This window comes from Lissotriton vulgaris, chromosome 5 (genome assembly GCF_964263255.1).
Source record: "Lissotriton vulgaris chromosome 5, aLisVul1.2, whole genome shotgun sequence".
Classification (NCBI taxonomy): Eukaryota; Metazoa; Chordata; class Amphibia; order Caudata; family Salamandridae; genus Lissotriton; species Lissotriton vulgaris.
The window spans coordinates 498,500,400-498,513,866 of record NC_141693.1 but is presented as its reverse complement, the minus strand read 5'-3'; the positions used below and the strand labels follow the sequence as shown (position 1 = coordinate 498,513,866).

Genomic DNA, 13,467 nt, shown 5'->3' with positions numbered 1-13,467 from the left:
TCCTGAAAGGACAAGAGCGCGCCGTCCTCGTACAGATCACCTACGAGCTGTAAACCGGAATCCTCCCAGGCCGCCAAACGTGACCAATCCCCTCCGTGGGGGAGGGCCGTCAGCATCCCCAACGGTATTTCAGGCGCATATGGCGTTCTCAGTTGGCCTTGGGCGTGGGCCCGATTCCAACACAGGCGGACAGTCCGCTCCTCCATCGACAAGTCCCGCAGGACTAAACGTTGTCGCAGCGCTATAAAGGAGAGAACATGCCTGGCCATACCTGTCCCTCTTCCGTCTTCCGGGCCCCGGAATTCCCTGGCGATCTCCTGGGTGAAGGTCTGGAGCTGTGCCGCCAGATAATACTTTTCGAAGTCTGGCACAGCGAGCCCCCCCTCGTCTTTCGGCCTCATCAAGGTATTGAGGGCCACCCGCCGTCGGCCCGTTCCCCAAAGGAATCCGACCACCATAGAGCGTAATCGACGGAACGTGGCCGGTGGGACCCAGATCGGCAAAGTCCGGAAGTAGTACAATAACCGGGGAAGCGCCACCATTTTGAGCAGGGCGATACGTCCCGCCACTGAGAGCGGCAGCGTGGCCCAAAAGTCCATGCAACCTCGGAGTGCTCGAATGCAGCGGGTAATGTTTCCATCTAGGAGGTCGGGTTGTTCGTGGTAAACGAATACCCCAAGGTACTTAAAGCAATCGGGCTCCCATCTAATCTCCCAACTCAGCGCAGGGGCGGGGGTACCCCTGCGTACCGGAAAAAGACAGGTCTTAGACCAATTCACTCGGAGGCCCGAGACCTCTCCGAACTCCGTGAGCGCTAATTCCGCTCCCCGTAAAGCGTCGACCGGGTCCTCTAGGAAGAGCAACAGGTCGTCCGCATAAAGCGAGACATAATGCGGGCCCGCAGACGACCATAAGCCCGTATAGTGGGCTCCCGAGCGAAGGTGCAGCGCCAGTGGTTCCACTGCCAGCGCAAAAAGAAGCGGGGACAAGGAGCACCCTTGCCGCGTGCCTCGTTCCACCTGATACCGCGATGAAATCAATGGGCCCGCTCGGACCCTGGCCGAAGCAGAAGTATAAAGGACCGTGGTCCATCGGACAAATCCCTCCCCTAGGCCGAATCTCCGTAACACCGTGCAGAGGTAGTCCCACTCTAGGCTATCAAAAGCCTTCTCCAGGTCTACCGATAAGACTACCGGGGACGGGGCATCCACAAATGGTTCCCCTAACAAACGGAACAACCTACGAATATTCATAGCCGTGTTCCGCCGTGGGATGAAACCGGCCTGGTCCTCATGCACCAGAGAACTCATGTGTCCCAGCAGCCTCGAGGCCAAGATACTGCTCAGTATTTTGTAGTCCACTGTCAACATCGATAGGGGACGGTAGGACCCCGGGTCGGATGAGTCTCGGCCCGGTTTGAGGAGAGGAACCACCAGCGCCTCACACATCGAGCTCGGGAGTCGCCCCAGCCTCTTCGCCTCCCTGTAGACCACCAGTAATCGAGGGGCTAGTAGGTCAGCGTAAGTTGCATAAAACTCCACTGGTAGGCCATCTAGGCCCGGGGTCTTGTTTCTCGCCATCCGTTTAATGGCCCCGCGGATCTCCCCTAATTCAATGTCGGAACCCAGAGTTTTCGCCACTTCCTGCTCCACCGTGCGGAGCTCCAGTGGGCGAAGGTAATTATCAAGCCGGTCTGGGTCACGTGCGGAGCGACTGCGGTATAAACATTCATAATAATGCCGGAAGCAACTGAGAATCTCCGGTTGGGTGCATACCTCGGTTCCGTCTGCTCCACGCATATTTGTCGTCGTTTGGGACTGGCGCGTAGGGTTGGCCAACCACGCCAACAACGCACTCGCCCTGTCCCCCTCCGCGATAGACCGGACCGTATAGGCCTTATAATCAAAACAGCGGAGCCGTTCGACCTCCACTGCCACCTTCTCCCTCGCCTCTGCCGTTTGTGCTTGCAATTCCGGGTGTCCGGGGCGTCGAATCTCAAATTCGCGGAGTTCCCGGTCCGCTGTGTCTAGATCAGCCAGGATGACACGCCTCATGCCCACCTTCTTGGAGATACAGTAGCCCCTCACCACTACCTTAAAAGCGTCCCATTCTAACGCCCTAGTACTCGCGGAGCCGCCGTTGGACGCAAAATAATCCGATATTCTCTCCCCCAAGTCCGCCTTGAAGACACTGTCCTCGAGGATCTCGGGTCGCAATTTCCAGGTGGGCACCGCCGGTGTCCCCGGAAACCAGCGAAGGTCCAGTAGGAGGGGGTTATGGTCCGAGATGGTCCTCGACAAGTACTCCGATCGGACCGCTGCCGAAACCAGTTCGGGCGATCCAAGAAATCCATCTAGTCTGACATGCAACTCATGGAGGCTCGAGAAGTATGAATAATCCCTAGTTGCGGGGTGATGCGCCCTCCAAATGTCCGTCAAACCCCAGCGAGTCTGCCAATCCTGACGACCCTTAGCCGTGCGACGGACCGGGGAATCGGGAAGCGGGGGATGCGAGCGGTCTATGTCCACATCCACTACGGAGTTAAAGTCTCCCCCCAGCAGGAGGGGCCCGGCGAAAAAGTGGGCCAACGAGCCCGATAACCTGGAAAGGAAGGCAGTCTGGTCTACATTAGGAGCGTATACACAGCAAACATTCAGGTCCCTCCCCCCTAGAGTGCCCGAGATGGCCACGAAACGCCCCTCTGGATCCAATACTGTCCTCGTGACTTGGAAGGGGACCCCTGCCCTGATCCATATTAGCGCCCCCCTGGCATAAGCAGAGTACGACGTGGAAAAGACCTGCCCCCGCCACCTACGCTGAAGCGCCGCCCCTTCCGCCTTGTTCAGATGAGTTTCCTGTAGCAGCGCCATTTGCACCCCCCTACGCACTAAATAAGCGTGGACCTTGTGGCGCCTGGACATAGTGTGAAGCCCCCTTACGTTCCAAGTAACACATTTCAAGTTAGCAACATCAGCCATTGTCCCAGATTGTTCTTGCACAGTCCCCCCATCCGGGTCCCCTCAAAGAAAGGACATCAATCCTCCCAGCGCTGATGGCGGCCATTTTCCCCAACCCAAACCAAGCAACCCAAAAACCAACCCAACTCCCCCCCACCCACCCCAGAACAGGACCCAAACTGCACCATCTAGATCCCATCCAAACCTCGTCCTCCATCAACCCCAGAACCCCCTCTAATCCTACGGTCGCCACCGTAGGAAGGCCTTATGGGCCAGGTGCGGGCTGGGCGGAGGCAGTGGGCCTTCGTCGCCCAGGCCACCAGGACTATAACAAGCCCCAAACCGTGCCAAGACCTCCCGGGGCAAAAGCAGAGGCCCCCCAACCCTCTCCCCCTCGTTGTCATCAGTAAGGAACGGCAACTGCCTCCCCCCTGCCGGGCCCCCACCCAAAACAAAGCAGTATGCCCCGTTACCCTTGTCCATCCAAAAGGTCCTCCACCGATTTCGGTGTGATCACCGGTGTATGGGCACTATCTGCTACTGAACCCTCCGAGTCCGATGGTGCTCCCTCATCACCCGGGTTTTCTTCCTCCTCGATGACTTCCTCCCGTGCTCCCGACAACTCCGACAATACTTCCAGCACTCCCCTCCGTTCCGATGATGTCTCCGCAGTCGAGGGCCCTCCCGTGCGGCCGCGGTGATTCCTGACCCTCTTGGATCGCCGCCTTTGTTCCGGCTCATCTGCTTGTTGGGACGAGGAGCCAAAGCCATCTTTCCCTGTCCTGTATAGGTCGAGCCAGGCACATACATCCTCCGGGGTGTCGAAGAACTGGGTTTTGTCATCGACAATGATGCGAAGCTTTGCAGGATATAGGAGTGAATACTGAATGCCCTCGCTCCTGAGCTCGCGCTTAACCGCCAGGAAGGAGAACCGCTTGCGCTGCGTCTCGTAGGTGTAATCTGGGAAAATGTTCACCTGACTGTTCGCTACTTTGAACGGGCCATTGTGCCTGGCGGCATTGAGGATTAAGTCCCTGTCTCGGAAATGCAGCAACCGCGCCACCACCGGCCTCGGGGTGCGTCCCTGCTGTAGGGGCCGTGCTGGGACTCTGTGGGCACGTTCCAGAGTGTAGAAGGAGGACAGTCCCTCCGGGACCACCGTGTCTCGGAGCCAGGTCTCCAAGTATTGCACCATGTCGCCATCCTCAATCTTTTCCGGCAGGCCCACCACTCGGATGTTGTTCCTCCTGTTGCGGCCTTCTGCATCCTCCGCCCTCCGTTCCAGGGTCTCAATTCGGGATAGGGCGTCCTTCATCGTCGCAGCCAAGGTTCGCTGCGCCGGCTCCAAGGTTTTCACCGTGCCCTCCACCTCCTTGACCCGGTCTGAAAGTTTGCCATGGTCCGCCCTGAGGAGGCCCAGGCTCGTCGCCACCTGAGCAATGTCCTGTTGGAGGGCTGATCTCGTAGTCTCTATCGCCTCCAGGACACGGTCGAACTGTTGCTGCATCAGCGCGCCACCAGAACTTTTTGGGTCCCCATGCTCCTCTTTGTCCTGGGCTTCAGAGTCCGAGGCGGTCTGGGTGGATCCCTTAGCTCCTCTGGGTTTCCCCATGCCTCCAGGGGCACTCCGTGAGGGTCCCGTAGTAGGCGTCTCCGTGTGCGGGTGTCGACCACGACCTTCCCGGGTGCTTGTCCTCAATTCGGGTCCGGGCGACCTCCTTCTCCAGAGCCTGTGGAGACTCCGCCGCTTCGGCTCACGCCATCGCCACTGCGTCCGAGGGCACCGATGAGGGGGCGGAGACAGCCGTCGTCGAGTGGGGCAGACCCGTTCACCCACTATAACCCCGGGGTGAGGGCCACCTACTCCCTCGGGTGATCTGTGGCGCCAGAGTGTCGCGCCTCCCATGTAGGTGGACTGGCCAGGAAGACGTAGCTAGTCGCGGAGTCGCGAGGCGGGCCACCGCTTGGATCACAGGGCGTCCGCTCCCGGTGCCCTCCGCTGCGTGGGCACCTGCCCGGCCGTCCAACCGAGTGCAAATCCGTTGCAAGAGGTCCAATCCAGTAATGTCCAATGTCCAGAACAGCCGGGGATGGCGAAGCAGGGCGCCAGTCGCCACCCGCGGCACCTCTTCAACTCAGTAGTTCCGAATAGGGGGACAAAGGGGTCCGGGCGCCATATTGGGTCGCACTCCGCAACTCCGCAAACTTCGGTTTTACTCCGGAACAACCCTCGCCCGGGCTTCACCAGGGGCCCCGGCAGGTTTCCGTCGGTACGCTCAGCAGAATGCGGGGTCTGGGGTGCCCCGCAGCCTCCGATTTTCAGGATAATTCCGGGCTTAGTTCCGGAGCCGAGCTCTTAGGCGACCATCGCCATCGGCGCCCAAGCCACGCCCCAAGCATGTGCACTTTATAAACTGTTTTTGCTGCTAGTTACTAATCATTGGAGCTCAAGCACTTTCCCAAAATCGTTTTGCTGCTATACTATTATGCATTAGATGAATATTGTCTGATTGATTAGATTTGGAATTAAATATGGACACTATTATAAACTTCCAGTTTCTTATCCTCTAGGATCCCAAGTACCTCACTAAAACCCTATTTGCTGCTAATCCATTGTAGATTTCGTACTAAAAGAAACGAGTTTATGGTATTGAACTACGTTGTAACATTATTATGCTGCTGGTTATACAGTACAGTTTAGTGAATAGATAAATTATCTTTTTACATGGTTCTTGTTTTCATGCTCTAGTACTGTATAGCGAATTTTAAATTTCTTTATTACATTTTAATTCCGATGTTTAGGATAGCGTTCAATTATAAATCCGTATGAATTTATTTTCGTCAATATGAATACTCAATGTTCATGCCCTCTTGCACTTGTACACCAGTTGTCCGACTGCTACTGTTAGGTTTATCCGGGTTCTTAGATGCAATGATAGTAAGAATTTATGTTGGTAAATTTTGTGAAATGAAACGTGTTTTTAAGATGTATTTTTATGTGAAATTCTGCGGAATTACAAATCATCTATATATACTAATACAATTAAGAGAGAGCCCAAACCTTTGATGCAGGTTATCTCAGGAACACAGCACCAATCACAACGCCCAATACAGCGTTGGAAAGGGCAGTTGCAGCATAAGGACATAGGCTATGCAGACGCCCACCATATACATTTAAAAAGTAAAAGAACCGAGCCAACAAAGTAGCCCCTTGTGGGCGTGTCTGGATTGTGCTGTGGGCGTTTGCTCGGGGCGTTACAAACGCTGGGGGCGTGTGGTATGTTCCGCCCTTCATGCCATGTCTCATATTGTGTGCTGTGGGCGTGTGCTGGGGGCGTGGGCATGTGCGGGCGCGTGATTACGGAAAAAAAAAGCGAGCGTTGTGCCCAATATTTCATTGTTTTTTTTTCCTTGGTTCTGTACATTCCAGCTCTGGGTGTGCTTGCCCTGCGCTCCCAGTGACGTGCACCTGCTTTACTGTATGGAGGTCAGGCATGGCGCTTTTCCCAAGTGCCGGAAGGAGCGCAAACAGGGGCCATTGTGCAGGAAATGTAATCTCGCCTTAACTTCCGGTGACGCCTGAAGCGCACACTGGAGATTTCCCACTTCTGTTGCGCACAGGCCTCGCTCCACGCACATCCAGACACAAGGCCCGCCTCCACTGAAATAGCAAGAAAGGGACTATCCCTCCCCCTGGAATATGTGATGATATTCCGCAAACCAACATCCCGCATACCATCACTCCGCAATTTTTATAACTTGGAACTATAACTCCGCAAAAACATAATTTCTAAAATGTTTACAACGCATATGACTTTATTACGCATGCCATTATAACGCAAATGCATGTTTGGTAAAGTCATATACATTGTAAAAGTACATTATTAAATATCAAATAAATGTTTGTATATATGTGGACACCTGAAATGAAAATACAATCTATTAAGATATAACCAGAACGTAATTACCAGTGCGAGTGCATCATGGGACTTGTATTGTGATGTCTGCCACGTGTTTTCAGGAGTTTTAAAAGTGCACCAAATTGCACTTTGTAAATGATTCTCTCCCCCTGTGACCAAGGCTGACGCCGAAACACGTAAGGGAAAAGGAGAAATATTGCGTTGCTGAGCCTGTCATTAAATGCCTCTTACCCGGTATTGGGCCTCTTGTGGTGTTTTCTCAGATGGAATGTGACCGGGGTGCTCCGTGCCTGGTGTTCAGAGGCCGCTCTGCAGGGTATGTTGTTCCTTTGCTCGGAGGCTTTGTTGGAAATATATATATATATATATATATATATATATATATATATATATATATATATATATATATATATATATATCCACACATTTTTTTAATTTAATTAAAACATTTATTCTTTTAAATTGCATTATTTATATTATTTTTATTTATTTTATTTTATTACCCTTTACACCCTAAAAACTAATCCCACCCTGCTCCCTTTAAATACCCCTGCACCCCATAATCATAACCCACCCTTACTCCTTAAAATACCCCAACACCCTTAAACACTAACCCATCTCAACCCTATAAATATACCCTGTACCCCAAAACCCAAACCTATCCCTAAACCCTAAAAATACCCCTGTACCCCAAAAATCAAACCTAGCCCTGAACCCTATAAATACCCCTGTACCTCAAAATCCAAACCTACCCCATACCCTAAAAATACCCCTGTACCCAAAACCCAAACCTAGCCCTGAACCCTAAAAATACCCCTGCACCCCCAAACCCAAACCTACCCCTGAACCCTAAAATACCCCTGTACCCCAAAATCTAAACCTACCCCATAACCCTAAAAATACCCCTATACCCCAAAACCCAAACCTAGCCCTCAACCCTAAAAATACCCCTGTACCCCAAAACCCATACCTATCCCTAAACCCTAAAACTACCCATGTACCTCATAACCCAAAACGATATCTGAACCCTTAAAATACCCAAACACCCCAAAAGATATACCTCAGTACCCCAAAACATATACCCCTATACCCATACTTCCCTTATCCAAACATAAAAAAACATGCTTTTACCATTCATGCATTTACAACGAATTTCGTTGTAAATGTATGTGTGGTAAAAGCATATAAAATGTAATGCCATGTGTTATAATAGAATTGCGGAGTCATGGTACTTTCGTAATGAAAGTATGCGGAAAGATTGTTGCGGAATAATTGGTGTTAACCCTCCCCCGGTAAGTACATTGGTGAAATGGCGGCCCACATCTCCAGCAACATACTCATATTTTTTCACCACCCATTTGAAAAATGCACAGGTCTCTCTCATTGTTGGCCAGCACCGACATACACTTTTATGTAAAAATGTAATATGTGTCTTGTAAAGCGGACTTCTGCCCTGAGGCGTTGTGGCGCTGGAGACCGCTGGGGAACCCGTCCTGGCTATCCCTGTGAGATGATCCCTACTGGGTATCTCTAAGGTGAAACCAGGCATCCCCGGCGAATGTGGGGGGCCGTTGTAGAGATGAGGCAAGCTAATGCCCAGAGTTGCCGAGTGTGATCCCTGGTTAGAGTAGGCACCGAGGCAAGAATTATCGAGTCCACTGACCCTGGTGCACGACCCTGCCGCGTTGGGATTTGAAACCTGGTCCCGGGCCGTTCTCTGCTTCTGGGTCTGCCGCCTCTAACCAGTGAGCCACACCACTCCACGACACACCTCCTCCCACAAGTTCTAGAATTGCGAACTTTAGAGCTGGGGAGCTACGTTCGAATCTCGGCATCGCACAACATCCTGTGATTCCAGGCAAATCGATTTGTCTAACTGTGCCTACCACAAATGAATGTGTTCTTCTGTAATGTAAATTGTGCTCATGCCATGTTGTCGAGTTTGCGCTATATAATATTGCAAGGAAAAATAAAGTAGGGAAACTCGAGTTCACACACTACTGAACGTGCACTCTTAAGTGCACTGAGAATCGGAGCGTTTCACAGGCCTGTCACAGATAAGAAATGCTATCAAAACGAAATCCTACAAAACAATATACTACTGGCCGGCAGCAATTCATACCCGGACAACGTCGGGACGGGCTGCTAGTAATAAATAAAATTGAGTTGAATTGCTGTGAACATCTAGTAAATCTATGTAGTGTTACATTTGTTTCCTGGATATTTTGGGCGATATTTGTGTTGCCAATATTTCATCATTCGAGTGAGCTACTAGAAAAAAGTGAGGAAACTATGACAAGTACCACTAAAGACATGGTAGAACTTGACATGGGATGTTTACATTATCAAAAAAGAGGACAGAAGTCAGATGGGTGGGACAAAAAGAAACAAATCAACAAAAGAATGGGCAAATAACTTCTAAAATATGGTTACCAGTGTCAGCAGTGAATCAATATTCTGTAAATTGTGAGCTAATCATTCAGACATCACTAACATAAAACACTGGTCAACAAAAAGGAATTTGAGTTATATACCAAAATTGCTGCCCGAAGATGAGCAGTTGTATAGTGTGCTACATCCATACATTTAGTCAATCATTGATCTACATTATTGCATCGGCATTGTGAAAAAGGGTGCTTGAAGTAATACATTTCACTTATACCAATACATCAACATTGAGCGATTGATGGACCCAGTGCACACATCCACTGAGTACAGTAATCCGGCACCTCAGAGAATCACATCATTAACGATTTAGCATTTAATGCACCTCTAAGAATGTGTGCCAGAAACATCTCACCATTGTGCTGTCAAACATAGCACCCCACATAGAAGGGGATTCCTACAATGAAATCTAAAAAAGCCAATTGACGGCATACAAGGGAGGAATGAGGGATGGGACAAGTGAGAAACATACATACCAGCTACAAGGTCTAAAGCAGTTTTCTTATTGCACAAGGTCATCACTGTGTCTGTTCTGATTGAAGTCATTCTAAGGGTTTAGTGGTAAAAATGATCATTCTGCCTAATTCTAAAATTCTAACACAGACATATTCCTGTTCTAAGGAGGTCTCCAATGTGTGTTCCCTTGCGTGGTGTTTGACTGCCTATGCATTTTCCCATTGTGAAGTGTTAGGCTGCCTGAAATTTTCTATACAAATCCAGTTTGTGGTGGACAGTGTGTTGAGGCAACTTTAACCCTTTGCGTGCTTGTGAGGGAACCGTTCCGTCACGGCCCGCTCGGCGCGCCTGCGCGGCGCTGATTTCGCGCCTGCACGGTGCGTTCCATTGAGCGGGCGCGTTGTGACGGAACCGTTCCGTCACTAGCACAGCTCACCCGCGAGCCATGACGGAGCGGTTCCGTCACAAGCGCGGGACCGCCGCGCGATCGCCCCACCCCCTTAGCGCTGCGGCGGAATCGCCGCCGCAGCGAAGGGGTTAATGGGCTTTGCTACATTTCAAGTTAGCTCTAGTGCGTAGGTGTATCTGCTATTACATAAAAGATGAAAGAAGCAACTAATTGAATCCAAAATATATTACCATTATTTTCAAACAGAGATCCACGTTTTGGTGCTTCTGTGTTATGCAGAAGACCGCGATTCTTCACTGCAGTAAGAGCTCTAGTTGTGGTTTCCAGATGAAATGTTTCATAATGATCCTGGAGACACTGTATGCGATTGCAGGAGCATATTTCATTACACTGACATATCTCACGCTCCTGTGTCACTTTTTTCTATTTTGTTCGTGCTTCCTAGCAGATTCGTCAAACTAAACAAGATGTTTCAGTGAGGGGGATGTTGAAGTTAGCTGACGTTCGTGTTCTAAGCAATGTTCTTCCATAATCTGATGGTGGTTGGAGATTTAACATTGATTCATATTATGAAAGGATATGACTGAGTGCCTGATTACGACTTTGGGGGTCCTGGACCACCAAAGTCGACTGTTGCCTGCCACCCCCCGCCAGATTACCAGTTAATTCATGGTCTTGTAGGCAGCGTGGCAGTCCCGCTACGGTGCAGTACAAAGGCTCATATGCCGGTCTAATAATATGGTGGCCATCACACTTCCACCACAAGTTTGATGGTCCACCGTACCGCTAAATTCATAATTAGGCCCTCAGTCCGTAATCCATACTTTTCTTCAGTGCACATGTCCAGTCAGATAAAACTATTATTCGCAAAAAAATTCGTTTAATTTAATTATATATTTTCAGACTTTAGAAAACTAGAAAAATATTATTGCAAATTGAATTACCTTCTTTCATAGATATAACTACTCTAGTTTCCCTGCCGTCTTTGCAAAATTATTTATTACACGATTAAAAAATACTGCTAATCTCACAAGCCAAACTAAAACAACCTTTCACATTAAAAATGATTTCCTTGTTCTAGTTCAGCCATATTCACCTTCTTAATCTGTTGCCATTTACTTTTCGTTAAAAAAACCTCTATGCAGCTTGCGACTTTGTCTGCTTCTATGTGTGCAGAAATGCTCAAGACGAAGAGTCCTTTGCATCTGCCTTTGCCTGCTTAGAAATATTTGTGCCGTCAGACACTGCCTGCATTAGCAAGGAACCCCAACAAATATCTTTAGATTGAGTCCAGCTTCTACTGCTTTTTTCGTCATCATTGTTTCATTGCTACCAACAAACTTGAATATCTTTCTTCATTTTGTTATTTTCTCCTTATGAAAGGTCCATTCATTTCTCTATGCATGTTCCTCACGGTAAACAAAGTGCAATAAACCTGTTTGTGCTGCTAGGACAAAACGTCTAATATATAAAACGGTATCTGAGATATAGAGACAATATACACAGCTTTTGTGCAAAATGAGTAGACTAAGGGCCATATGTATCAACACATTTCCCCATAGACACAGAATGGGCAAAACCCTTTGATACATCTGGCCCTAAGAGAGATCTCATTTTCATTTCATCAATTGTTAAAATGTCTAGTCATTTTCCTGCAAATAATCAAAACAGTTGATCAGTATTGCGTAGGGCATTGATGTAACTGTAAGAGCTGCACTCTACCTGTACTCATCCTGGGTAAACCGTGGAATCACTGATGGTTGCAAGACGGTAATCATTACAGTTGTGGTGTTTGACTTCACAGGGTCACCGTCATCATAGGCAATGATAACCAGCTAGAAAGAAAATGAATGTGAGTATGTACTGGAATTTAAATGTGACGATAGCATGTGCTCATAAATATTCTGCTTGATGGAATACAAATTAATAAACCATCATCATTCTAATGATAAGAAGCATTGAGATTGATGTCTTCTCACAATTTCTGTATAAATATAGCTTTCAGCAAAGAAGCAGCATATTCATACGAGAAAGGAGTATTGTTTATAATTCACTTCACGAAAAGACTGATTTTATGAAGAATTGTCCTCGGCGTTGCTTCTACTCTGCTGACCAAATGCCAGAGTTCCTTTTGCGATGCAGGGTGCCCTATAAAATTCGTTTTATTTAAAATTGTTTACTTACCTCCAATTATCCGTATACCGGGTTTTAGCACCCCCCACCATGTCCCTCCCCCGCCCCACTGGAACACCCTCCACGGGCCGCGGCTGGTGTAGTTGCATCTGTTTTTTGGGCCCCAGGGCCCTATGTTATTATAGAAGGAGCTACACATGCTTATCTGGCTCTTTCTGTAATACTAATAGTGATGGTGCACATGTAGCACCAGTGCTAACTTCAGAGGGTTTTCCTCATTTGCATAGAGGCGTGGCCCCATGCAAATGAGGGAATCACTTTTCTGCGGCACTGTTTTATGGATTGAGATGCACAGACAAACATGCCCTTAGGTGGCACATTGAAAGTACCATACTAAAAGGTGGTGCACTACTAGGGCACCCCCCTGAGGGCAGCCATCTGGAGGGGAGAAGGGGGGGTCCAAGGTACCTACCAGATAGATCTCCCTGTGCAGGCAGGATCTGTTCTCACTGCACCCACCAGCAAGGGGATATCTAACCCCTCTTGAAAGTGCAGGCAGATTGCCATCTGCACTGATGAACACATAGACACTTTGAAACTGCTTCCCCAGATTTCACTGAATGCTGTGCATCCAGGCTAGCTAAATTGTATAGTAATAGGACGCTCTGTCCTTTTTTTCCCGCTGACACACCTGCTCAGGGGCGAGCCATAACACAATCAAGGACACTGTGCCCTATCTGTAATATTAGCCCAGGAATATTTGAGAACAAATATGAGGCATGAGTGGTTAGCTCATGCATGTAGCCTGTTCCATACACCTAAAGCCCCAACAGCCTTTCTGCCTCCTTGGGGACTACAGCATCCCTGTATCGAAGGCAGGTGAGAGAATATGTTCATTCTTTTGGATGCTGGTTTGCAATATTGGCTAGCAGGGAAGAGGTGAATTCCAATGTTCTCTCTCTTATTATAGTGAATGCCAATTCCAATTTTCTCTCTCTTATTATAGTGAATGCTATTACTATGTGGATGCAGGGGCACTTAACAAAAGTGAACACGGTAAACCTGATAATTTCTAGATGAATCCAGAGTTTTGTTTTTGCATGGATTCTGCTATGTTTTCTTGCACAGAATGTCCTGCACACTTCAA

The 13,467-nt window shown here is 48.9% G+C and overlaps 1 protein-coding gene across 1 annotated transcript in view; it reads right to left on the bottom strand.

Annotated features, from left to right (window-relative positions):
* Positions 1 to 13,467, bottom strand: part of PCDH15 (protocadherin related 15) — a 2,701,201-nt gene that overhangs the window by 550,760 nt on the left and 2,136,974 nt on the right. Inside the window, exon 23 of the mRNA XM_086921939.1 lies at positions 11,910 to 12,022. Within this exon, the coding sequence (XP_086778065.1) occupies positions 11,910 to 12,022 (113 nt within the window). The remainder of the gene's footprint in view (positions 1 to 11,909; positions 12,023 to 13,467) is intronic.